The 25,524-nt window shown below is 44.7% G+C and overlaps 1 protein-coding gene across 8 annotated transcripts in view; it reads left to right on the forward strand.

The window, feature by feature from the left end:
- lrmp (lymphoid-restricted membrane protein) overlaps positions 1 to 25,524 on the forward strand; it is a 147,772-nt gene that overhangs the window by 51,821 nt on the left and 70,427 nt on the right. For all 8 annotated transcript variants that reach the window (XM_052033465.1, XM_052033469.1, XM_052033470.1 and 5 more), the window contains 5 exons: positions 1,903 to 2,046; positions 6,945 to 7,046; positions 16,920 to 17,083; positions 18,661 to 18,766; positions 19,062 to 19,215. In XM_052033465.1, the coding sequence (XP_051889425.1) occupies positions 1,903 to 2,046; positions 6,945 to 7,046; positions 16,920 to 17,083; positions 18,661 to 18,766; positions 19,062 to 19,215 (670 nt within the window). The remainder of the gene's footprint in view (positions 1 to 1,902; positions 2,047 to 6,944; positions 7,047 to 16,919; positions 17,084 to 18,660; positions 18,767 to 19,061; positions 19,216 to 25,524) is intronic.

The following is a 25,524-nucleotide window of genomic DNA, read 5'->3' on the forward strand; positions in this document are numbered from 1 at the left end:
TCATCCATCGATAGAGAAAACTAGCAGGGTGGTGTCTCTCGCTCTCGCTCTCGCTCTCTCTCGCTCTCTCTCGCTCTCGCTCTCTCTCGCTCTCGCTCTCTCTCGCTCTCGCTCTCTCTCGCTCTCTCTCTCTCTCTCTCTCTCTCTCGCTCTCTCTCTCTCTCTCGCTCTCTCTCTCTCTCGCTCTCTCTCTCTCTCGCTCTCTCTCTCTCTCGCTCTCTCTCTCTCTCTCGCTCTCTCTTCAACAACATTGAATAGCTAAAAAGTTGCTTGTAATGTTCCAGTTCTGGAGTTGAGCCAATGATCAGCCATATTGTGGGGAATGGACGGGAAATCCCCATTACCTTTATATTGTGTGCACTAACGAAACCAGAACTTCAATAGAAATGGGGGCCTTCTGAGTCCAATATGGGATCACAAAGTTCCTCCAGTTACTGTTTGCAGATCACTTGTGTTGGTCACTGGCTTTGGCCATTTTGGACCAGGTCTGTAATTCTCAGAATGCCAGTCTCAAGAGCATAACAGTGGGCTGTCCTCCTCTCCCATCTGATTGTAATATTGAACATCAAAGCAGTGACATAGTGAATGCATTATCAAGACTCTATATATGGATTCCTACCTGTATTAGGGTCTAATAAGTAAAATATCCAGCATTAAAATAAGCAAAAGTTGAGTATATTGTCATATGCACAGGTGCAATGAAAAACTTACTTGCAGCGGCATCACAGACATACAGCATCAGATAAGCAGCATTCACCATAAACACAAATTATACACAATTATTATAAGAAAGAACACCATTAGAACAAACAAAAACAAAGTCCATTTTAGTGCAAAGTGGTCATAGTGTTACTAAACTCTGGTGATTAGGGTAAAGTACAAGTATACTTTGAGTTGCTGGACTGATTCAGCACACATTTGGATGAGAATGTGGTGCCCTTTCATCAGTTGTGTGTTGTCCACTAATCGAGGCTCCATCAAATGGGCCACAAGTTGTTACAAAAAGAACTATGAAGCAGTATAATGGTGGAACTTCACTTGAAGCTACAGCTTGAGGCTTTGTCTATTGGCTGAACATAGATGACGGCCTGGAAGAGCTAGTCGAATAGGACTGAGAGCCCTTCTCCAAGTGTGCAACTGATAGAGTGGAACATAGGCCACTACGAGAAAGGCGTAGGCAACGTTCAAAGTGGACTGAGGGAAAGCACATGGGGTTGTATAGCAAACTGGACTGTGAAGTAACTCTGATCCATGGCCTTCCTGAGGAGATTGTATCATTTAATGGACCATAATTTTGGTCATTTCAATTTGAGCAATTTGAAACAACTTGGAGCAAATAAGTCTTCACACCACCTTAGCTCATCTTCAAACAGAAGCTGAAATATGAAGACTTTTTGTGAAAGAAGTATGAAGGCAGCAACTCAAAGCTGGTCAGGCCTAACTGTGTAGCATCAATACATGACTTTCTGACTAATATAACTTGGATGGAAGTGACCTTACCTTCAATGTCTTTCTCTCACCTTGAATATCAAGAAATGGTACGTTTCAAGGAACAGATGAGAGTTATCAGGGTCCTGAATTATGAAGATAGCTGCCAAATTGTCACTAATTCAGAGTTTTTATCTGCCACGATACATTTAAACCAATATCATTTTCTGTTAACCACTTAACCACTCTCTTCTGCAGACTGTTCTTAAATTTGCACATCCATATCTGTGCTAAATGTATCAGGATCACAGTGTAATACTGGGGTGCATAGCATGAACTTTGTTGGTTGAACTCTAGTCAGTGGAATTTAGAAGCTCAACTACTTATAAGTAATCTGAAATCTCACCTGAGTTTTAGGATTACTGTTTTGAAACAAGTTTCCTGACATTGTTGTGTTGTGCATCTTTTTTAAAGGAGAACAGTTCTGAATGGTCGAGAATCTCTGACTGTATCCCCCCAGCCTTTGAGAAGATGCTGGATGAGGAAGTGCTGATGTTGCTGCAAGGACCGGGGCCAGAGCAGGCGGCTTTGCAATTCAAAGCGATCACCATGCAGATGGTAATCCTTTCACTTGACCAATGCTGAATATATCCCTTCCATTGGAATTGTCAGGCATGGCTCACTGGTAGTAACCTTGCCTCTTAGTCTGCAGGCTGAGAGTTCAATCCCCACTCCAACCATCATTTCCCAAGCTTCATTTTCAATGCTTGCAGCAATTGTAAAGCAAAGGAGTTTGTGTTGCATAACTCTTCTGCAGTCCTGAGGTTTGCTGAAGTGCTTTACATCCAATTGAATGCTTTTCGAAATTACTCCATAGCTAAATGATTGGCAGATCATAGTGTCATAGAGCGATGCAGCACAGAGACCCTTCAGCCCATTAAGTCCGCACTGACTATTGAGCTCCCATTCTTGCACTAATCCTACCCTAATCCATTTTATTCTCCCCCACATTCCCATCAACTCCGCTCCATTCCCCTGCACACTAGGGGCCATCTACAGTTAGCCAATTAACCTACCAACTTCTATTTTTTTTAGCTGGCAGAAGGAAACCAAAAGGAGGGAGGGGGGACACTCTCACACTTGTAGGAAGAACGTGCAAACTCCACTCAGACAGCACCCGAGGTCAGGATTGAACCTGGGTTCCAGAGCTGTGTGGGAGCAGCTCTACTAGCCGCACTACGGTGCCTCACTCGACGTACGGCAACAAATTTCTACTGGGTTCCATAAACAGGTCTTGGCTATGGGATGAATACTAGTTTGGAGAGGTTTGCTCCACTCCTGCAGTGCCTTGGTATCTTTTGCATTCATCTGAAAGAGTTCTCTGGTGGTGAGCACTGCACTGGAACATCAGCCAGGGTACATGCTCAGTCATTGAGTGCACCTTTCTGATTTATTGTGCTTCCAACTGACCCACCCTGCTATTACAATGCTGCTCTGATGTCATTGCCTCCTGCCCTGAAGGAGTTATCTGGTCCCAGAAGTACAAATAATTGTAGTGCCTGGAATTTGGCAGGCACTTGGGTTGCCATTTGTTGTTATACTATGCTGTTAGATTGGGACTTTGAGACACCGCCCCCTCCCTCCTCCCCCCTCCCTCCCTCCTCCCCCCTCCCTCCCTCCTCCCCCCTCCCTCCCTCCCAAGGGCATAGGAGGCAGAGGGGTGATCTTATGGGGATGTAGAAAATCATCAGGGGAGTGGAGAAGATGGATAGTCTGTCTTTTTACCAGAGTTGGGGGAATCCAAAACTAGAGGGCATAGATTTAAAGTGGGGGAGGGGGGTGGGGGATAGATTTAAAAGGGACCTGAGGGGAAATTGTATTTGTACCCACCTCCGAAGCTTCCTCTGGCAATGTCTAAAAGATATTTAGACAGGTAAATGGATAGAAAACAGTTAGATTGATATGAACCAAGCACAGGCAAGTGGGACTTGGATAGACATCTTGGTTGGCATGGATGAGTTGGGCTGAAGGGACTGTTTCTGTGCAGTATAACTCTGACCTCAAGTTCTCACCACCCAAAATTGAAAGTTTAATGAAAAATTCATTTACATGGTGTCTCATCACTAGGTTTGGAATCGCTTTGCATTAAATTAATTTAACAATCTGTCCACAAGTGGCAAATTGTTCTTCTGTGCTGCTGATGTGTGCAGTTCTTTTACATCTCTGGGAATGAAGGGTGGCCTGAGGGGGATTGGGAGGGTGGGGGGCAGTGTGAGAGTGCTAGGGCAGCTGATGGGTGGGCTGCTCCTCGAGTGACTTCAGCGATGGTGCCCCCAGTGCTGTTGAGAAGAGCAGAAGGTGGACAACCCCTCCCTCCAATGTCAAAGGTGACAACATGTCTGGGTCATCATGACTGTGTGCGACTTGAAGGGAAATTGGGAGTTGTAACGTGCTGCCAACTTTACTTCTCTGATTCTTCCCAGTGATGGGAAGTTGTGGGTGGAAGGGGAGGGAGGAATATAATGGACAGAATGATCCCATTTAAAAAAAAAAAAGCAAATTAAGTAAGCTAATTTGAACAGAGCTGTGTCAGTGACAGATTATGTAATAACACAATTTATAATTGTGTTTGGCAAATACATGAACAGAGCATTTTAGGAGTGGGGATGGAGAGCATTTTGGGAATGGGATTGCTGCTTGTAGTGCTGTACCCAGAAATATTCCCTATTTCCATCTTTCTTTTCGTGCCAGCTCATACCCACACCCTCCCCCCCCCACCCCCCCACACCCCCAGCTGTGGTATACCCTGGGTAGATGTTCCACACTGAGCTTAAATGACAGTGAGACCAATAAATATACAGTGCCTGTGCTCATAGGCTAATGCTGTGTTTGTCAAACAGGAATCACTGACGTTAGGAAACTATGATCTCTTTTCATTGACGATCATGAATATTCTGTGCGCACAACATTTCCATTGCTACTCATACCTTGAAAGGGGTGCTGTTTTGCAGCTGCACTGTGTGGAAGCTGTATCAGAGGCTGGCAAAGTACTGGGTCATTGCAACACATGCCAAATGCTGCGGTTACTGGGAATCTGAAACAATAGCAGAAAATGCTGGAAGTGATCAGCAGGCCAGGAATCATCTGTGAACTGAAGTGGTTAATAGTTCAGGTCAATTAACATTCAACAAAAAAATAGACTATATTCTTGTCTTCCTTGCACCCCACCCACCTTTTCCTTGACAGTTTTTAACATTCTCAGCACAAAAGTTTCTCTCAATTTTTTTGAAATGGTGGAATGTGATCTATTTATCCTTAAACTCAGACACCTGAATACAGGAATATCATCTCCATGTCTATCCCACCCAAATCCTTTTATTCTTAAGATGTCCCTTTACTAGGCACGTACGAATAAAAGGATTTGGTTGTCCTCGGATGGCCCCTACTCAAATCTGCTACAGGGTAGCAGATTAGCTCTGCATTGTGCTAAGAAAACCAGACAACAAGCATGTAGCCATCCAAACGGTTCAAGAAGATGCTCTTGTATATTATGTGAAGACGCTCTGGTATAATCATGACTGAGCAAGAATTTTGTTTCGATTGTTTTTAAAAAAAAAAAGTCAAATAGTTTGCTTTTTATCTAACTGCACTTAAAGCAATGTGTAGAATCCAGGGTGGTTTTGTTTTTCACTGGTTATCACATCCAGGACACAAGATTCTAGTTAAACTCGTACAGGGAACCCAAGATAATGGTGTGGTGAGAATCTAACAATTTAACTGTGGGATATGCACCTGAGAGCATTGGAAATGGAAACCCTAGAATTATTTAATTGATTTGGACAAGGAGAATAATGGGGTCTCAGGATAGATGATCTCAATCCAGATTTTCCCTGTAAACTTACAATGTCATTGTTCCCTTGCACACTGGTGCCCGTTTAGGCTTGCATACTCTAATGTTGAAGAACGGCAAGGTGGACACTTAAATCCAAAATATCTCATTGCAACGTTCAATCTTGTATTCCAGCCTCTAAGTCATAGTCATAAAGCACAGAAACAGGCCCTTTGACCCACCATGTCCATACTGACCTACCTGTATTAGTCCCATTTACCAGTACTTGGTCTGTTGCTTTCTATACCTTGGTGCTTTAAGTGCTCATCCAGATGCTAAATAGTTGCGAGGGAACCTGCCCGCACCTTAAACCGATGCCTCTGGTCTTGGACACCTCTGCCGTGGAGATGAGTTTCTTGCCATATACCCTATCGACATCTCATAATATTGTACACCTCTGTCAGGTTCCCCTCTCAATCCCCTCTATTGCAAGGAAAATGCAAGCAGCTTATCCCCCAACTAAAACACCCAACCTCAGACAATGTGGACTTTTTGGGCTGAATGGCCTGTATCCATGCTGTATTCCTCCATGACATCCCGGGGAACCTCCCTAATCAGTCTCCTATACAATTGCATGAAGTCTCGTTCCTTGAGTGGTCATCCAAGACAAAATTGTCACCTGTGCTGTTGTTTTTTTGCCAGGGCCTCCTAATAGTAACAGAATAGGGAAGTTCCCCCTCCCAGGGAAGGGGAACCAAACCAGAGGGCATAAGTTTAAGGTGAGAGGTGAAAGATTTAAAAGGGACCTGAGGGGCAGCTGCTTCATGCCAGAGGGTGCCGTGTATTTGGAATGAGCTGCCGGAGACAGTGTTGAGGCAGGTACAATAACATTCAAAAAAAATCGTTTGGGTAAGTACACAGTTTAGAGGGATATGGGCCAAACGTGGGCAAATGGACAAGCTTGGTAGACGGCATGGATGAGTTGGGCTGAAGGGCCTGTTTCTGCACTGTATTACTCTGATTCCACTCTGACTCTACAACTTCTTGCCTTCCAAGCCAAGCTCGATTAAAACCTTAATGACCCTATTTTAACTCGCCTGGAATTTAGAGTCTTGCATTCTCACTGCTGCCTCTATATTCCAGGTCTTGTATTTGAATCTGTCCGTGAGTTCTTCTCTTCCTAGCTCCCTCCTATACTGCGACCATCTGAGAATTCTGCATTCCTCCAGTTCCAAACACTGCCTGTGCACCCCACTACCGATTCTCTTCAGTTGTCTAGACCCTCAAGCGCTGGGAAGGAAAGATGATTATAAAAACATATTTTAGTATGTTCCTTTGAATTCCCTTTCTGAATCTCTCTGGCGTTCTCTTCCCTATCTTCCAGCATCTAGCTTTCTATACCCACAATTTTGGTCACCCAATGTGCCTCCTAAAATTTCACTGCTTATCCTCGTGCAGTTCTTTGGGATGGACTAACTATGTTAAATTTGATGTAGCAATACAATTAGTGAATGATTTTCAGGCTCAAGTAAATGGTCTTTCCAACCTGTGCTTTTTCCAGGCGCAATTAATGTACTAATATAACAAATAAATGCCACCTGCTTCTCTTTAGAAAGCCGAGAAGTTTCTAATGTACAAAGAAATTTGAAGCCCTCTCAGCAACTGGTTTCTGTTAAAATGTGCGCAGGCAACAGAAGTCTCTGAAGAAATTGATGCACTGGTGATGTGGTTGAAGCAAGTAGCTGAACTGGAAATTAACAGCCAAGATCTGAATGGAGCCAAACTTGAGGTGAGGCTTGTATAGTTAACTCTACTCGGAACTCCACTTAAAAATGAAAGCAGCCTTTGAAGTGGTGTAGCGAATTTGTGCACGTGTGGTTTGGTTTAGGCTTGGAGTGAGGTGAGTTTAACTGGGTCTGTTGCTGATTTGTATAGTTTGCCATGTGATCACACAAGGCCTTGTCTAGATTATCTTCAGGCATGCCTGTTATTTACTTGATATATTAGTCCCTGTTTGTATAATGTGGCTCTCTGCAGCACCCTTGCTATATTTAAACAAGCCCCAGTTTACATTGGTGTGTAAAATCTCCCATTACTTCTGATCACCTCCAGCTGTTTAGTCCTGATTAAAGCGCCGGTGCTTTGGTAACCACCCTGAAGGAAGGGTTGGTAGTACATTTGATGACTTGTCCTTCAAGCATTTCAAGGGTGGCATTCTCAAGCAATTACAAACACTGGCTGCTGTTGGGTGTAAGGAGACCTGCTTGTGGGATAGTGTGCGTCAATAACTCTGAAGCCAACACGGAATTGCTCTAATCTGGCACCTTTGGAACTTTTGGAGTGCCAACTAGCATATTTCTTGGACTTCTGGCTATTACTCCTATTTTACCCAAACGCGCTGTTATCTCGGTGCATATTACACAAGTATAATAAATTTATTTAAATTATCAGTGAACCCACTGAGTTGAAAGGGGGCATTGAATATACAAGCACACTGCACCTCGGACTTGCCCATATTGCCGAGCCTAAGCCGGGCTACAGCCTCAAGCCCAACCACATTCCATCGACCCCTGTATTCCAGACCCTGATTCCAGCCACATACCAGACTCACAGTTGGGGACTCCTGCCCTGGTTGCACTCCAAATCCACTGCTCCAGCTGCATGTCCTGCTTGCATTCTGGATCCTCCCCATTTCTTGTCCTGGACTAATTTGAGAGCCAGATGCTGGATCTCAGGATTTCTGAACAATTGGATGCCAGATTATCAGTTTTACTGTATGTGGATTTGTTGGGAGCATTAGAATTGTTACACTGGGTGTAATTTAATTCTTAGAGTACATCATGGTCACTGGTCAGATTTAGGTTCAACTGTTTATGGCAAAAAGATAATCCCAACAGTAAATTCCAATCAAAAAAATTGTATTTGCTGGAAATCCAAAATAAAAGCTGGAAATGCTCATTAGGTCGAGCAGCATCTGTGGAGAGAGAGTTTTTTCGCATGCTGTTATTTGATCATATTTTCCTTCATCAATCGGGGAATTGAATTTAGGAGCCGAGAGATATTGTTGCAGCTATATAGGTCCCTGGTCAGACCCCAGCTGGAGTACTGTGCTCAGTTCTGGTCGCCTCACTACAGGAAAGATGTGGAAGCCATAGAGAGGGTGCAGAGAGACTTACAAGGATGCTGCCTGGAATGCGGAGCGTGCCTTACGAAAGCAGGCCGAGGGAACTTGGCCTTTTCTCCTTGGAGAGACAGAGGATGAAGGGAGACCTGATAGAGGTGTATATGATGATGAGGGGTATTGATAGGGTAGATAGTCAGAGGCTTTTCCCCAGGGCTGAAATGGTGGCCACAAGAGGACATAAGTTTAAGGTGCTGGGGAGTAGGTATAGAGGAGATGTCAGGGGTAAGTTTTTTTTTACTCAGAGAGTGGTGAGTGCGTGGAATGGGCTGCCAGAAACGGTGGTGGAGGCGGATACGATAGGGTCTTTCAAGAGACTGTTAGATAGGTACATGGAGCTGAGTAAAATAGAGGGCTAAGGGTAAGCCTAGTAATTTCTAGGGTAGGGACATGTTCGGCACAGCTTTGTGGGCTGAAGGGCCTGAATTGCGCTGTAGTTTTTTCTATGTTTCTATGTAACATTTCAGGTCAAAGGCCCTTCACCTGAACTGTCGCATAATTCCAAACGGTCTGGTACCAAATTCCCAGATCCCATTTGTTGGGTTGTGTCCACAAGGGATTGTGCGAGCTTTGAGCCGAGTCCCGTTCTTGTACTGTGACTTTATCTGAGATTGTTAGCACAGGTGTCTCATTTACAATTGCATTTGAGTAAACCTTGCATTGTGAAGTGTCCCTTGTTTTGTACTGTGGTTAAATCTTATTTAAAGTGGCTATAAATATAACCAAAAGCACTTCCTCCCCCAATTACGGTATATTGAAAACCCCAAAAATAACTCTGTGTAGGTGTTGTGTGGGCGAAGGTAGCTTGGTTTGGGATCTCCCTTACTGGGAAGATTGGGTAATTTTAAGCAAATTGAGTTTGAATACATAATAGTTTGAATTCTCCATTTCCCTTCTGTTTAGTAGGTTAGGGGTCAGTCGATATTCTTAAAAAAAAATTAAGATGGTCATCTATACAATTTCGTCAGGGTGGGTGGGAGAGAAGAGAGACCCAAGCTTTAAAATTAGATCTAAATCCCTGATGTAACACGTTTCCTACAAGATTATCAGGTACCTGAGGGAATGGCCCAGTTTTCAATCCTGAAATCTTTCATCCTTTCAGGTAAAAATGTCAAAGGTGTGGCTTGGGAGGAGAATAAAGTTGAGGTGTAAATTGACGGTATGTAGAACAGGTTTAGAACATGGAACAGTGCAGTACAGCACAGGAACAGGCCCTTCAGCCCACCATGTCTGTGCCAAACACAGTGCTGAATTAAGCTAAATCACTTCTGCTTGTACATGATCCCTAACCCTCCATTCCCCGCATATTTGTGTGTCTATCTAGCAGCCTCTTAACTCCTAAATGTCACTATCATATCTGCTTCCTCCACCACCCCTGGAAGCTCATTCCAGACACCCACCACAGTTTCCAAAAACAAAACTTGTTCTGCACATTTCCTTTAAACTCCCACCCCCGGCCCCCCCCACCCCTCACCTTAAATGCATGTCTTCAAATATTTGATATTTCTACTCTGGTGGGAGAGAAGATTAACTGTCTATCTATGCCTCTCATAATTTTATAAACTTCTGTCCGGTCTCCCCACGGCCTCCAACACTCCAGAGAAAACGATCCATTTATCCAACCTCCATAGCTTATGCCCTCTAATCCAGGCAGCATCCTGATAAACTTCTGCACCCTTTCCAAAGCCTCAAGTCCTTCCTGTAATGGGGCAACCAGAACTGCCCACAGTTCTCCAAGTGTGACCTAACAGCGGCATGACTTCCTTATTCTTGTACTCAATGCCCCGACCAATGAAGGCAAGCATGCCTTCCCTTAACTGTCGTCATCCTCCTCCTCCTCCTCTGGCCTCGGGAAGCCCCTTGGATGTTAGATATCTCTCTGAATCCAATAAAATTGTTGCCTCGACCATGACCTTGTTTTTCCTGACTCTCAAGGAATTGGTTATTTAAAAAAAACCTAAATCAAACATACCCAGTGAATTGTCTGACTACCTTTTTTTGACTCTGGCAGATTAGATACTGCATTAATCACACTAACTTTACATTCTCACTACATTATTGTTTCCCAGCTCTTAAATGTTAAAGCCCATATCTGTGTTGTTAATCATTTCTTTTGACCATAAGCAGCTTAAAATGGCATTGAGTACCTGCTTGCTGCTCCTTGCCTGGTGGACTTGACCTTCTCAAGTTACTTTGAAAACATGACAAGACTTGCTTAAGCTGGTTTTCAGTGGGATCTGTCATAGTGCCATCTTGTATCAAACTGTTTTATACCATAGTACAGAAAGCCACCGACAAGTGGGGCACGACCAGCTGTGCTAGTCAAATCCTCCAGGCTTCCTTTCTAATGTTGTCCAAGCTCCAATGATTTCCAGATAGATCATTGTGTACACTCATAACTTTCCCTTAAAAAGGAATATGTGGAGGGCATGAGAAAAGGAAAGCAGAGCGGGACTGATTGGGTGGTTCAGTCTAGTGGCCAATACAGACATGATGGGCCAAGTGGCCTCATTTTGTGCTGGGTGCTTCTGGCTTTGGAATCTGTTGGCTTACAATTTAATGAGCATCTCCACAATCGGATGTACCGTTCAGGTTCTGGATTGGGTTAATTTATCAATACACATGATTTAGAGCTTTGTTCCTCTGTTCCAGTGCAGAAGCAACACAACTTAAGTGCAGCACAAAGTTTTGTTCACCTATCCTGAGTTCCCTCGGTCGTCTTCCCCACTGTATTGTTACCTTCATTTTAATTTTGTTCAATATTTCATTTTAACTACTTTTCACACAGTTGTGGCTGTAGATTCCAAATGGTCGGATATAAATTTTAGTGAACTCTGCCCATCCTGTTGTATGCTGTCAGAGATGGTCATGCCATGCTGTCTTGATGACAAATTGGGTTTTGGGATGTGACCAACCTTGACAAGTTACAGGTGAAGGAATTTGGTTCCACTGAAGCTAGTTCCAGCATGTGACTTGAAGGAGGTGGAATGCCACAGCTCTGGCGGCCTCTGTTCAATCCTGACCTCTGCTGCCTGTATAGTTGTGCATTCTCCCTGTGACTGCATGGGTTTCCTCTGGAGGGTCCAGTTTCCTCTTCTGTCTTGGAAGTGTGAGTTGGAAGGTTAATTGGCTGCTGTAAATTGCCCCTGTTGTGTAGGTGAGTGGTGGAACCTGTGGAATTGATGGGAATGTGGGGGGAGTAGAATGTGCAGCATATTTACGTTCTCCCCGTGTCTGCATGGGCTTCCTCCGGGTGCTCTGGTTTCCACCCACATTCCAAAGACATACAGGTTAGGAAGTCGTGGGCATGCTATGTTGGTGCCGGAAGCGTGGTGACACTTGTGGGCTGCCTCCAGAACACTCTACGCAAAAGATGTATTTCACTGTGTTTCAATGTACATGTGACTAAAAGATATCTCATCTCAGCTTCCCTTTGAGTGGGGTTTAATGATCAGCAAGGACTCAGTGAGGCTGAGGACACATTTCCACGCAGTATGACTCTAAGGATCAAGTCTCAGTCATACAGCCATGGAAACAGGCCCTTTGGCCCAACTTGTCCAGGCTGACCAAGATTCCCATCTAAGCCAGTCCCACTTGCCTGCACTTGGCCCATATCCCTCCGAACCTTGCCTATCCATATGCTTATACAACTGTCTTTTAAATGTTATCATTGTATTCAAGAACAGCTTCTTCCTTCCACCATTAGATTTCTTACCGGTCCATGAACACTACCTCAATATTCCTTGTGCACTATTTATTTATTTTTTGTAAGTTATAATAACTTTTGTCTTTGCACTGTCTCAGAACAACAAATTTCACGTCATACAAGTTGCTGATAACAAACCTAGTTTTTCCCCCACCACTTCACGGCAGCTCATTCCATATACACACCTCCCTTTGCGCGAAGAGGCTGCCCTTCGGGTCCCTTTTTAAATCATTCCCCTCTCACCGTAAACCTATGCCTTCCAGTTTTTGGTTCCCTTTCCCTGGGGGTAAAAAGACAGGGTGAATACACACACAATCTATGCACCTCCATGATTGTATATACTGCTCAGTCTCCTTGGACATAATCTGAAGCAAAACATCAGTTAAACCACCCTCTGATCAATGGTGTCAAAGTTGCTTTGCAGACATGCTGACTTATGAGTGAACTGTAAATTGTGTTTTCTACTCTCCCCTTTGGGGGAGGTCTCCATTTGTATCATTGCTTTCACAACCCCTGGGTGTAGTATCCTTGAGTGTTGGGGGATATTGTAATGCAGTGAAACGTAACCCACTTGCCACGGACAGGCCCCGTAAGCAGACAGGAGATCATGACCAGGTAATCACTGGAAAGTAGGGGATGGTTGAGAGATGAGTGCTGGCCAGGACAAGGGAGAGTGTTCCTGCTCCTCCGATGATCCAGGAACCTTGACTTCCATCTTAAGCCAAATGAGACTTTGGTTTCACACACTATCTGAATGACAGCATCAGAAGCTTGGACTGAGACTTTTCTGTTCAGGTCAAGTGGAAGTTGAACCATAGCCTTCTGTTCCTGCAGCAGGTGTGATAGCAGCTGTGCTGTGTCTGCGTATCATTTTGCATAAGCATTACAGTGGACCCATCCATTACAGCGGGAAATAATTTGACCACAGTTGGGGCCAGTCACTTTACAGCCAGGAGCATCAGCCTACACTCTGAAATCCTGGTCCAAAAGCTGCACTCTCTCCGAGGAAAGGAGTCCTTCGCCCCCACTGAATCTGCACTGACCATCACACACCTATTTACACGAGACCAGTTTTAATCCCTTCAACCTCTCGTGAGCTGCTTGCAGATTCTGCCACTCACCTACACACTAGGGGCGATTTACAGTGGCCAATTAGCCTGCTAAACCCCAAGTCTTTGGGATATGGGAGGAAACCGGAGCTCCCTGAAGAAACAAGTGTCACGGGGGGGGGGAGGGGTGGGTGGGTGTGTGCAAACTCCACACAGACAGCACTGGAGGTCAGGATTGAACTCTGGCCACTGTACCACCCACTTAGCTCTGTTCCTCTCTGTACAACCGCTGTCTGCCCTGCCAAGGATTTCCAGCATTCTGTTTTTCAGTATTGATCCATTTTTGTTAGATCAACGCAAATGGAAAAACCATAGAAATGGTTTTCTCCCCTTGTCATTTTTGATGCGTAACCAGCCCAGTTTCTACCTTTCCCCATTCAGTCATCCTTGTGGGAATTCTACACTCTTGGCTTCTCGTTCACTCCAAAGTTCACACTTTACAACTTCAGTTATTTCCTTGCAGAAGGCCCACAGATGACTAGTAGAGGGCAATAATGCTTGCACGATTTATTCTGCGTCTGCTGGGCCTTTGCATCGACCAGGCCAATGGAAAGGGCAATGTGGGGAGGCGAGAATTGAGTCAGCTAGTTACCTTGCTCGAGGCCTGTGCCCTGTTGGGACTGTCTAATTCAATGAACAGGAAGAATCAATGTTAAATTTAGTGCTCCTTCCCATTTCTCATTTAATCCATTATGTCCATTCGATGCATTACTAAACAACAAGTTCCTGACATGAGTTTTGTGCAATGTTCTTAACCTGCAGCTAACTACCTTTTAACCATTTCTCCCTGGCTGTGTTCCCTTTAGTGTAATACATGATCTTTGCATTCTTTAATATGCTTTCATCTAATGCTTGGATGATAAGGCGGGATCGTTCAACCATCAGCCTTGGAAGGAGAGGGTGGGGAAAGCTTACCGACTTCTATTGCGTTTCCCCCATACTTTATTTCCAGCCCCCTCTCCCATGGGCCTTCAACTCTTTTTAGTTTCTACTTCTCTTGGTCAGTTACCAAAATAGCCTGACTGCAAAGCTGTTTTTAACCAATCCTTTCTACCACATTTGCTGTAGTTTTGCGCTTTTTGTCACCTGCAATCAAATAAGGAAGTTAATGCTTTCACTTGAGAGAAAGGAACTGAAATAAGCTGACTGCAGTGACACTGGAGCACAGTTTAATTACACTACTTGATACTTCGTGCTTCATTCTGAATCAATGTCGCAATTGCATTTTTTAATGCATGTTTGAGTATTCAGAATCTTTTTTTTAAATTTTATTTACAGCGTGGTAACAGGCCCTTTTGGCCCAACGAGTCCGCACTGCCCATTTTTTAAACCCCCATGTTAACCAACTCGTACGTCTTTGAAATGTGAGAGGAAACCGGAGCACCCAGAGGAAACCCACGCAGACACGGGGAGAACGTACAAACTCCTGACGGACAGCGACGGGAATCGAACCCCGATCGCGGGTGCTGTAATAGCGTTGTGCTAACCGCTACACTACCGTGCTGTAGTGACGTTTGTAATTGGCCCCAGAATTCCTCAAGTTCTGAGTGTGAGGTGTCATCTTCCTTCCTCTGTTTCTAGGCGGCACGGTTCTATTGACCCACAGATCTATGGGTCTATACTTGGAGAGGCCCCCAGGAAAGTTCACTGAATGCAACCACTCTGCAACAGCTGGCTCTCAGGGTTTGCTTGTTGCACAGTGACTGACTCTTGTATTCTCCTCCATGCCTGTGTGTTAATGGATCAGGTGAGGGGCTAGTGAAGGGAAGTCCCTGAATGTGTTTGCAGAAACAAAACTCCTAAATATTTCATCTGGGCCTGACAAGGAGGAAGGCTGACAAATTTCCTCCCTGACTAACACTCAAGCCTTGCCAGAAGTGACATGGGTGGAGTATTTCTGTGCATCGTCCATATGATTGTTAATGAGGTAGAATATCAGAAACTACCTTGTCTTGTGTACAGCTGTATACCTGAACTAATTTTAGAAATACATTTCTATTTTTTTTCCCATGTGTTAACTCAATTTTTCTGATTCACTTGAATTTCACTTGCTTGTCCACCTGATGGTTAAGAACAAAAAGATGACTCAGAGGGATCTTGAGGTGCAAGTTTTTTTTTTGAGTGGTAGGTAACACATTGCCAGTGGAGATGGTGGGAGCTGATACGATAGAAACGTTTGAGAGACATTTAGACTGACATAAGCGGGGAGGGAATGAGGAATATAGACCATGCACAGGCAGATGTGCAGTTTAAATTGGCATCATGGTCATCACAGACAACGTGGGCTGAAGGGTCTGTTCCTGCGCTGTACAGTTCTGTTCTAGACGCCGCTTCCACCTTCAATACTTTATCTGCTTTAGTATGGGCAGGGACGGCAGTGTAGTGGTTAGCGTAACACTATTACAGCGCCAGCGACCCGGGTTCAATTCCGGCCACTGTCTGTAAGGAGTCTGTACGTTCTCCCCGTGTCTGCGTGGGTTTCCTCCGTGTGCTCTGGTTTCCTCCCACATTCCAAAGACGTACAGGTTAGGAAGTTGTGGGCGTGCTATGTTGGCGCTGGAAGCGTGGCGACACTTGCGGGCTGCCTTCCAGAACACTACGCAAAAGATGCATTTCACTGTGTGTTTTGATGTTCATGTGACCAAAGATATCTTATCTTGCATTGGGGCCAAATGCTCACGTGAGTTGTAAACTTAAGATGCCCACTGTTTATATTGGCGGCTCCACGACTAAAGCAGTCGTGGGTCCGTGACATTGTCGTCTTTGTGTGCTGTTATAATGTTGGCCAGTTTGTAGGCCACTGACTTTCATGGAGTCGCCTCTGACAAACCTCCCAAGATCTCCACTGTTCTAGTTCTGGTGTAACCCCAAACATTGTTATGCTGTTGGGTAGCTGCCTGCACCCAGAACTCTTGAATTCCCTCGGTAAATCTCTCCTCCTTTGTTGCTTCTTTAAACCGTCCACTTTGTCAACACTTCACTTATCCTAATATCTTCTGTGGTTCTGTGGCCATGTTTATCTCTCTGCACTCCTGAAGTGACTCCAGCTCCTTTTGATGCACAATGTCTGTGCTATCAGGAGAGGCTGGGCAAACTTGGGCCCTTTTCTCTGGAGCGGCAGAGGCTAACAGGTGATCTGCTGGATGTGTATAAAATTGAGGGGCATAGGTAGGGTGGACAAGCAATATCTTTTTCCCATTATTGAGCGATCCAGTACTAGAGGGCATGCATTCAAGGTGAGAGGGGGTAGGTTCAGAAGAGATATGAGGGGTAAGTTTTTTTTTAACTCAGTGGTGGATGCCTGGAATACGTTGCCTGATAGGGTGGTGGAGGCAAATTCATTGGGGGCTTTTAAGAGGGGCTTGGATGGGCACATGAATGAGAGGAAAATGGAGGGATATGGGCGTTCTGTAGGTAGGAGGGATTAGCTATGTCGGCACAACATTGTGGGCCAAAGGGCCTGTTCTGTGCTGTACTGTTCTATGTTCTATTGAAGGCACAAGTTGTCGATGTGTCTGTGCTATCACCTGCATCCAGATCTGGCAACACGAGGTCCTGCAACAAATCACTTTGCATCTACCCAGTAGATCAGACCATGCAGGTGTCAAAATGGATGCAGTGCCCTTCTGAGCAAGTGTTCCCTCAATAACAAAACTTGCCTTTCAGCACCTGGGGAATCGCCTACAGAAGAGAAGACAGCAGTGGCTGCATAACATCTCTGTCCTGGAGGAGCAGAAGTCTGCCTCAGACCGGGAGTACATCCAATTGGCAAGCACGTATCGCAGGAGCAAAACTGAGCAGCTACACTTCAAGAGGAAAGAAGCTGCCAGGTAGGGGAGCCCTTCAATGGGTTCTGACGGGCAGATTTCTGGGGACATGTTCTGGTCCCGGGCACTTGAAGGATTGAAGTATACAGTCAGGTTGCACTGACTGTGTCAGTGGCCCAAAACATTAAATGTTTCTCTCCCCACAGATGGTGTCTGAGTTGCCATATTTTGGTATTGGTTTATTATTGTCACAGGTATCAAGATGCAGTGAAAAGCTTTTGTTCGAATGGCATCCAGGCAGATCCATTCCATACACAAGTACATCAAGGCAGTAAAATGAAAAACAATGCAGAATAGTGTTGTAGCTGCGGAGAAAGTGCAGTACAGGTAAACAAAGTGCAAGGGTCATGGCGAGGTAGACTGGGAGATCAAAAGTTCATCTCTAGTGTACGAGAGGTCTATTCAAGAGTCTATCAGTGGGATAGAAGCTGCCTTCTAGTCTGGTGATATGTGCACTCAAGCTTTTATCTTCTGCCTGGTGTAAGAATAAAGGAGGACAGGTACGGGAGGGGTCCTTGTTACGTCGGCTGCTTTCCTGAGGCAGTGGGAGGTGTAGATGGAGTCAGTGGAGGGGAGGTCGGTTTGCGTGATGGACTGGGCTGCGTCTGCAACTCCAATTTCTTACAGTCTCGGGCAGAGCAGTTGCCACGCCAAGCTGTGATTCATCCAGCTGGGATGCTTTCTATGCCGTAAATGTAAAAGTTGTTTTCCCAGCATTTTCTGTTTTTTTTTATTACACAGAGGAAGAGCAGAATCTCTCAGTTCCAGCATACTTCAGTTTGCACTCCTGTTCTCCCACTACTTCCAGACATTAGCTGCCATTAACAATTCCCCATCAACCCCTGTCAACATTAATCTGAGTCATCCATCCTTAAATCTCCCCTCACAATCTACCTGGTTGTGACCTTGCACCTTATTGTCTACCTGCACTGTACTTCCTCTGTAGCTGTGACACTTTACTGTTATTGTTTTTACCTGTACTACCTCAATGCACTCTGTACCAACTCGATGTAACTGCACTGTGTAATGAATTGACCTGTACCATTGGTAATCAAGACAAGTTTTTCACTGTACCTCGGTACCAGTAACAATAATAAACCGAGACCACAGCCATCCCTCCTTTAATCATTACACGCCATCTTTTTCTCTCTGCACCTCTTTCCCCCTACTCTGCAATATAAAGTTTCCCTTACCCAGCTGGCCTGAAATATTGGCCATTTTTCTCTCCCTCTCTCCACGGACGCTGCTCGACATGCCGAAACTTTCCAGTATTTATATTATCCGAATTAGGCCATGCACATCACAGTGCGATTTGCAATAGGGAGCTGTTGTTTCAACTATGCTTTCCGGTCAAGTCTCCATTGTTATCAACGTGGTTTGGTTTGCCAGTCCTCTGGTGCGCACACAACACTGGGTGGTGTGTGTGTGTGCGCACAAAGTGTTCAGTTTGCATTTGGTTTCGAGGGCTGCCGGTTGTTTGCGTGTTGCTACGTGTGCGGTGGTACCGCTGCCCCGGACGGGCAGGTGCGTGCACCCTCAACGTGGCCGTGAACTTGTGGCTTTCCATGCCGCTCCGACAGGCGACAGCGGCTCGAAGCACAGAAAGAGGCAACGGAGAGGGCAGCGGCGGAGACGAGTCTTCAGCTTCAGCGGGTCCGCCAGCAGCTGGGAGCTCTGCACAGAGAGGCAAGTGTGGGAGAGGTGGTTTTCTTTCTCCTCGTTATAGTGTTGTGGGACCCTTGCACTATCCAATCACACACTGTGCGCTGCTGAAGGAAGTGAGGGCTATAAGTGTTGTGGCACTTTAGTTCTCCATTGTCACCCGGGCTTTCTTATCTCAGTTTTAAAAATACAGACCAATAAGGGTATTAAAACATTATACAAAGAATCATTCCAGAAGCTACGCTGGTAAGCAGCGTGTGTGTCTGTCTGTCTATTTATTTGAGGATGCAGCCAACCAGTTTTTTCATGCTGTCCTCAGCTCCGTGAGAAGGACGCTGCATTTGCCTCCGTCCAGGGGAGAGCAGAGGAGCTGCGAACTAAACTGCAGGAGGAGAGAGAGCACCTCCTCACTGCAGGTCGAGTTGAATCGGGCGCCGGTGAACAACTGCAGTCAAAAGCGAGCCGGCGGCAAAGTGAGTAAACTTCGGAATGGGTGTCCGCTGCCTTGCATTTGAACCTAAGTGTTCCTGAATTGAAGTAACCGAGAAGGAAAAGTAGTTAAGTTTTGTTTCGTGGCTAGTTTAGCAATTGCAGTAATGGATATTTTTAATGATCAGTGTTTCGGAGCACGCATTTTAACAAATAAGCAGACACAAAGATGCGAAAGGGTATTAAGTGTTGGCGGAGATTGGAAGCTGGAGTTGAAGTCTCAATTAGTGGGGACTAAATGCAATTTAGTAAATGCAAGAGTATAGTTTGTAAATCTTAGCTTCTGTGAACATTGCTAAAGTTGAGCCAAGTTCATGTACGTGTTGTGGTCAGATGGAAACTTGGACAGACGGTGTGCATTTAATTTTCTTGTGTAGGTGGTTAAAGGCTAGCTCCGTTTTGCAGTTACCTGGCATACCTTGATGCTTTGCTGATCTATAGCCAATGCAGTACTTCTGGAACGTTTTTAATGTTGCTGCACTCTGCTAGTAGTAGTAGTGCGCAAGGTCCTGCAGGCAGCAAGGATGCGAATCTGGCCTTCAGTTAGCTGTGGGATAATATTTGTCCCCCAGCAAACCTTCCCACTCCAAGGGGAGGGGGAAGCCCATCATGATCCCGTGTGTGACTGTGCCACAGATAATCTGAGATGGTGACCAGTCCATCCTCCCACTCAGTGGGACCACATCCACTCTGTTCCATTCTTATCTGGCCTATCATGGGTAGTGAATTGCTAGCAATCGCCTCTCCCTGCACTTGCACTGCTGAATTGTTGGGCTACTTATTTGACATCCAGAAAGAGGCAGAAATTTCTTCCAATTAAACTTGGAAAGACTTGAGTTATTTTCTTCCAATCCCAACAAAACTTATTTCTTGGTGGCTGGCCCATCTGTTCCCTGGTAATAGTGTGAAACTGAACCAATGTCTCCTCAGCCTTGAAAACGCTGTTATAACAATGTTATACAACTGAAAGTTATGTAGGTGGGAAAATCTGATACAGCACATTTTAGTGCAGTTCAGCTCTCAGAACGTGTGTATTATTCAAAGGTCAATTTCTGAAGTTCCTTGAAGAAGACAAACTAGAGGAGATGGTGGCTTGCTCTGACATTGACTTCTGGCTGTGTGACCTTTCAGTTAGCAGTTTGTAGAGGTGCCTGTCTCTTACCGCACTCCTGCTTTACAAAGGTTAGAGCAGATCTCACCTTCAACTGATGAATTTCACATCATGTAAGTTGGTGATAATAAATCTGATTCTGAGGTGTCATTAACTTAGTTTGGCACAACATCTTGTGCCAATGGGTTTGTTCCTGTGTTGTGTTCCAAAGTGCTTTAAATACTTGAATGTTAAGCAGCATCTGTGAGGAGAAACCTTTAACACCTGGTGGTGACCTTTCTTTAAGGGTAATTCTCAGAGATGACCTAAATAAAGAAAGTGCTTAAAGAAAAAAAAATGGGGTGGTGTGGGTTGTGTACAGGAAATCTGCGCATGGATTAGAGGCTAACATGAAAGCTAAATTTAGTAAGTACATTCTTGAAGGGTGGGGCTGGTTTGAGAACAAAAAGGGGATTTTCTCGGTGGAAGCAGAAGGCTCAGTGGATCTGTCGAATGAGTAGTCGGTGATCTCGGTGTGGGAAGGGATGGATTAATGAGATGGTGTGAAAAGGCGGGTTGGTTTGCGGTTGTCATTGGAATATTCTGTCAAGAGCTTTTCCTTGGTTGAGGCTGAGGCAGGAGATCGTTTTCTCCACCCCCCCCCCCCACCCCCCAAACACCCTTCTTCCCTACTCTTGTATGTAGGCGATTATGACCCTAATTGTTAGGTTGTGAAAGGTTTTCCTCCCAGCTGGAGCACTGGACTGGTCACCTTATCCAGAGCAGCTATCAACTGTAGTCCACATCTCGCAAAGAAGTGGGTCACCCAACTCCTGATTTTGCTCCATTCACCTTTCTGCTTGTAGATAAGGCTGGTAATGATGATGGCTGGTGTGCCATTAGTAACATATCGCCATGAACCTCCAATAGATCTGGTCCAATTCTGTCCCTTTTGAGCTATTATTTCCTATAGTGTGGTGAAGTACTGAATTCTTCTCATCTTGCCAAATTCAGCGTCCAATCCATACTCTAAGGCTGTTTTTTTTTTAAAGACTTGCCTAATGGGATGGGGAGGCATGTGATACAGGTCTGGTCTGTAGGCTTTGAGTAATGCAGGCCAGCAGAAGACAATTTACTTCGTGTTGGACAGGTTGAGATGACACTGAGCCATCTTCTGCCACACAGGCTGGTGATCACGGGGCTCCATCTTACTCTGCCTGTAACCTCCTGCACTGTTCCAGCGAAGCCCAGTGTAAGCTGGGGTGGGGGTGGGGGGGGGATGGCCCCTCGCTGTCCATGTGGCCAGGACTTAATATTGAATTCGACAATTTCAGATAACCAGCCGTTCCTGTTTGTGTCAGAACTGGCCCGTTCCAGCGTTAGGTCATCCACCTGTGATATTGGCTCAATTAATCTCCCTCTACAGATGCTGCCTGACCTGCTGGATGTGTCCTGCTGTTTTTGCCCTCGTTTCAGATTTCCAGCATCTGCAATTTTATTTTCATTTACTATAAATTGATGTTTTGGCCGAAATCTTCCACTCCTGGGGAAAAAATGGATGGTGCTGGAGAACTGGAAGACTATAGACTGCGCCTACCCATTTATAAAAGTGTAAGGGATAGGGACGAGTAGCACAGGCCCATTAACGAGTTGTCGGGAAATCAGTCTAGACTACATTCGGGTTGGAGAAGTATCAGCTGGCTAATAAAAAAATCAGCATGAATTTGTTAAAGGTGCATCAATATTTAACTAACAATAGATTAACTGAAGCAACTAAGTAGCTGAGGATCGTGCAGTTGCTGGAAATATTCATACAAACCATAGTAAAATAGGGGCAGGAATAGGGCGTTTGTCTCTTTGAGCTTGCTCTGCCATTGAATATGATCATGCTAACCCTCTTCTCAATGCCATATATACCCTCTCTCTCCCTATACCCCTGGTTGTCTTCTGTGTCCAGAAATTCGTCTCCTTCAGTGACTTGGTGTTCTGTGATGATAAATTTCGGCTTCACCCCCTTCTAAGTGAAGAAAATTCTCCTCATTTCAGTCCTAAAGCTTTTTCCCCTTATCCCAAGACATCAAAGGTTCTGATGAACATCAGTGACCTGAAACTCTGTTCCTTGCTTAGCAGATGCTGCCTGACCTGCTGAGCATTTCTACCACACCTTGTTTTTTTATTAGGGAAATGCAGTTGAAGAGAATATGGGATTTCAGAAGCTATTTGACAAAGTAAACTCATTAGCAACATTAAACCCATGGGATGAAAATGACAGCATGGATGCGAGATGGCTGGTGTGGTGATAGTAACACTAACATGATCAGTGGTTTGGATTGCCTAAAGTTATTGTGACAAGATGCTGATCACATCAAACATCTGTTTACCTTTAAAGAAATCAAACTCAAGGGGCAGTGGTAACTGGTTAACCTTCAGACTAAAGGGAAATGCACTGTGGAATTGTCCACTGTCGAACCATTGTCCTTTGTGTTAACATAACTTGGTCATGGGCATATGGGACGATGTTGAGGGTTGCAGAAGTCAAAACTTTGAAACAAATTAGTAGCAGTAGGCCTCTCCGCCATTCAATAAAGTCATGACTGATCTGACTGTAACCTCAATGCTGCGTTCCTATCTACCCCCAGTAACCTTTCATCACCTTCCTTGCCCAGCATTTGTCTGTCTCTGCCTTAAAATATTCAAAGATTCTGTTTCCACCATCCTTTGAGGAAGAGTTCAAAACACTCCTGACCTTCTGAGAGAAGAAATTTTGGGACAACTATATTAAATGGGTGATTTTTTTTTTAAGCAGCGATTCCTAATTCTAGGGTCTCCTGCAAATGGAATAGCCCTCTCCATATCCTCCCTGTCAAGACTCCTCAGGACATTGTATGTCCATGCTCTCTCCTCCAATCTCCAACAGATACAAGCCTAGTCTGTTCAACCCGGGACAAAGTTGGTCATTCCAGAGAGAAGTAAACCTTCTCTGAACTGCTTCTAACATGTTAACATCTCCTATAAAAAGGAGACCAATACTGTGCGCGTTACTTCAGATGTGGTCTCAAGAATGCACTGCTCAGCTGAAGCCTAGTCTGCTTTTGTATTCAATTCCCCTCACGACAAACAGTAAAATTCTGTTACTTTCCAAATTGCTTGCTGCCCTGCCTACTAGTCTTTTGCAAATTCTGCACAACGACATCCAGATTCTTCCATATCTCAGAGCTCTGCAATCTCTCACCATTTAGATAATATGTATATTTTGTTTTATTATTCCTGCAACTCCTGGTTTACTATTGTCACTTGTACCGAGGTACAGTGAAAAACTTGTCTTACAAACCGATCGTACAGATCAATTCATTACACGGTGCAGTTACATTGGGTTAGTACAGAGTGCATTGATGTAGTACAGATAAAAACAGTAACAGTACAGAGTAAAGTGTCACAGTTACAGAGAAAGTGCAGTGCAATAAGGTGCAAGGTCACAACAAGGTAGATCGTGAGGTCATAGTCCATCTCATTGAATAAGGGAACCGTTCAGTAGTCTTATCACAGTGGGGTAGAAGCTGTCCTTAAGTCTGGTGCACTGGGCTGTGTCCACAACTCTCTGCAGTTTCTTGCACTCCTGGGCAGAGCAGTTGCCGTACCAAGCTGTGATGCATCTAGATAGGATGCTTTCTGTGGTGCATCGATAAAAGTTAGTGAGTGTCAAAGGGGACATACCGAATTTCTTTAGGCTTCTGAGAAAGTAGAGGTGCTGGTGAGCTTTCTTGGCCATGGCATCTACATGATTTGATCAGGACAGGCTATTGGTGATGTTCACTCCCAGGAACTTGAAGCTCTCAACCCTCTCGACCTCAGCACCGTTGATGTAGACAGGTGTATGTACACCGCCCCCTTTCCTGAAGTCAAGGACTAGCTCTTTTGACATTAAATGCTCCCACATTTAAACTTCATTTGCCAGATCTTTGTCCGCTCACTTTATCTACATCTTTGTTCTCCTTGTATCCCTCTTCATAACTATTTATCTTTGCCATCAGCAAGTTTACCAACCATGCCTTCAGTCCCTTCATCCATAAACTGTAAACAGTTGAGGTCCCAGCACTGATTTTAGTGGCACTTGTTACAGCTTGCCAACAAGGAACTATTTATGCTTGTGTTTCCTGTTAGCCAGCTAATCTTCTGTCCATACTAGTAAATTACCTCCTAGCACCCTGAGCTTTTATTTTCTTCAGTCATCTATGATTTGGTATCTATCAAATGCCACTTGAAAAAGTATGTATAGTACATTCACCAGTTCTCTTTATCCTTAGTAAGATTTACTTCAAAGAACTCCCATGAAACGTTACTTCCATTTCACAAAACCATGTTAACTTTATCTGATTGCCTTGAACTTTTCTAGGTGCCCTGCTGTTTCATCTCTAACAATAGCTTCTAACATTATCCCTACAAATATTGTTAACTGGCCTCCAGTCTCCTGTAGTGAATGATACTGGTGAAAGTTCAAGATGGCACAGTCTGGGTAACTGAGATGATGTGGCAGATGAAGAAATGTGGAGCGATGGAATTGTTGGGAAAAGGCAATTTAAAAACTCAATGATGCAGGTTTAAAGGGAGTACAAGGAGAGGACTATGTGGGGAACGTGTGTTATGAAATCGCTATGTGGTAGGGCAAGCACTGACAGCTGTTTATGAAACGAATCCTGTGGAGGAATCATTGTTTTTAATGGGTGACTTGAGTTCACATGCAAGGATGTGCCAAAACTTGATTAACTGATCAAGTTCTGCTTGAGCAATGTTCAGTTCTCGGGCACTGCACTTCAGGAAGGATGTGGAGGCCTTTAGAGATAAAGAAGTGTGAGTGGCCAAGTCTGCACATCAATAAAGTGGTGGATGATTTTAAGCAACATAAGAAATAGAAGCAGGAGTCGGCCATCTGACCTGTCGAGCCTCAATGAGAGGCTGATCTGGCGTGGACTCAGATCCACCTACCTGCCTTTTCCCATAACCCTTAATTTCCCTACTATGCAAAAGTCTATCTAACTGTGTCTTAAATATATTTAATGAGGTAGCCTCTACCTCTTCCCTGGGCAGTGAATTCCACAGATTCACTACTCTCTGGGAAAAGCAATTCCTCCTCATCTCCGTCCTAAATCTATTCCCCTGAATCCCGAGGTTATGTCCCTTGTTCTAGTTTCACCTACCAGTGGAA

Source organism: Pristis pectinata, chromosome 19 (genome assembly GCF_009764475.1).
Source record: "Pristis pectinata isolate sPriPec2 chromosome 19, sPriPec2.1.pri, whole genome shotgun sequence".
NCBI classification, from domain to species: Eukaryota; Metazoa; Chordata; class Chondrichthyes; order Rhinopristiformes; family Pristidae; genus Pristis; species Pristis pectinata.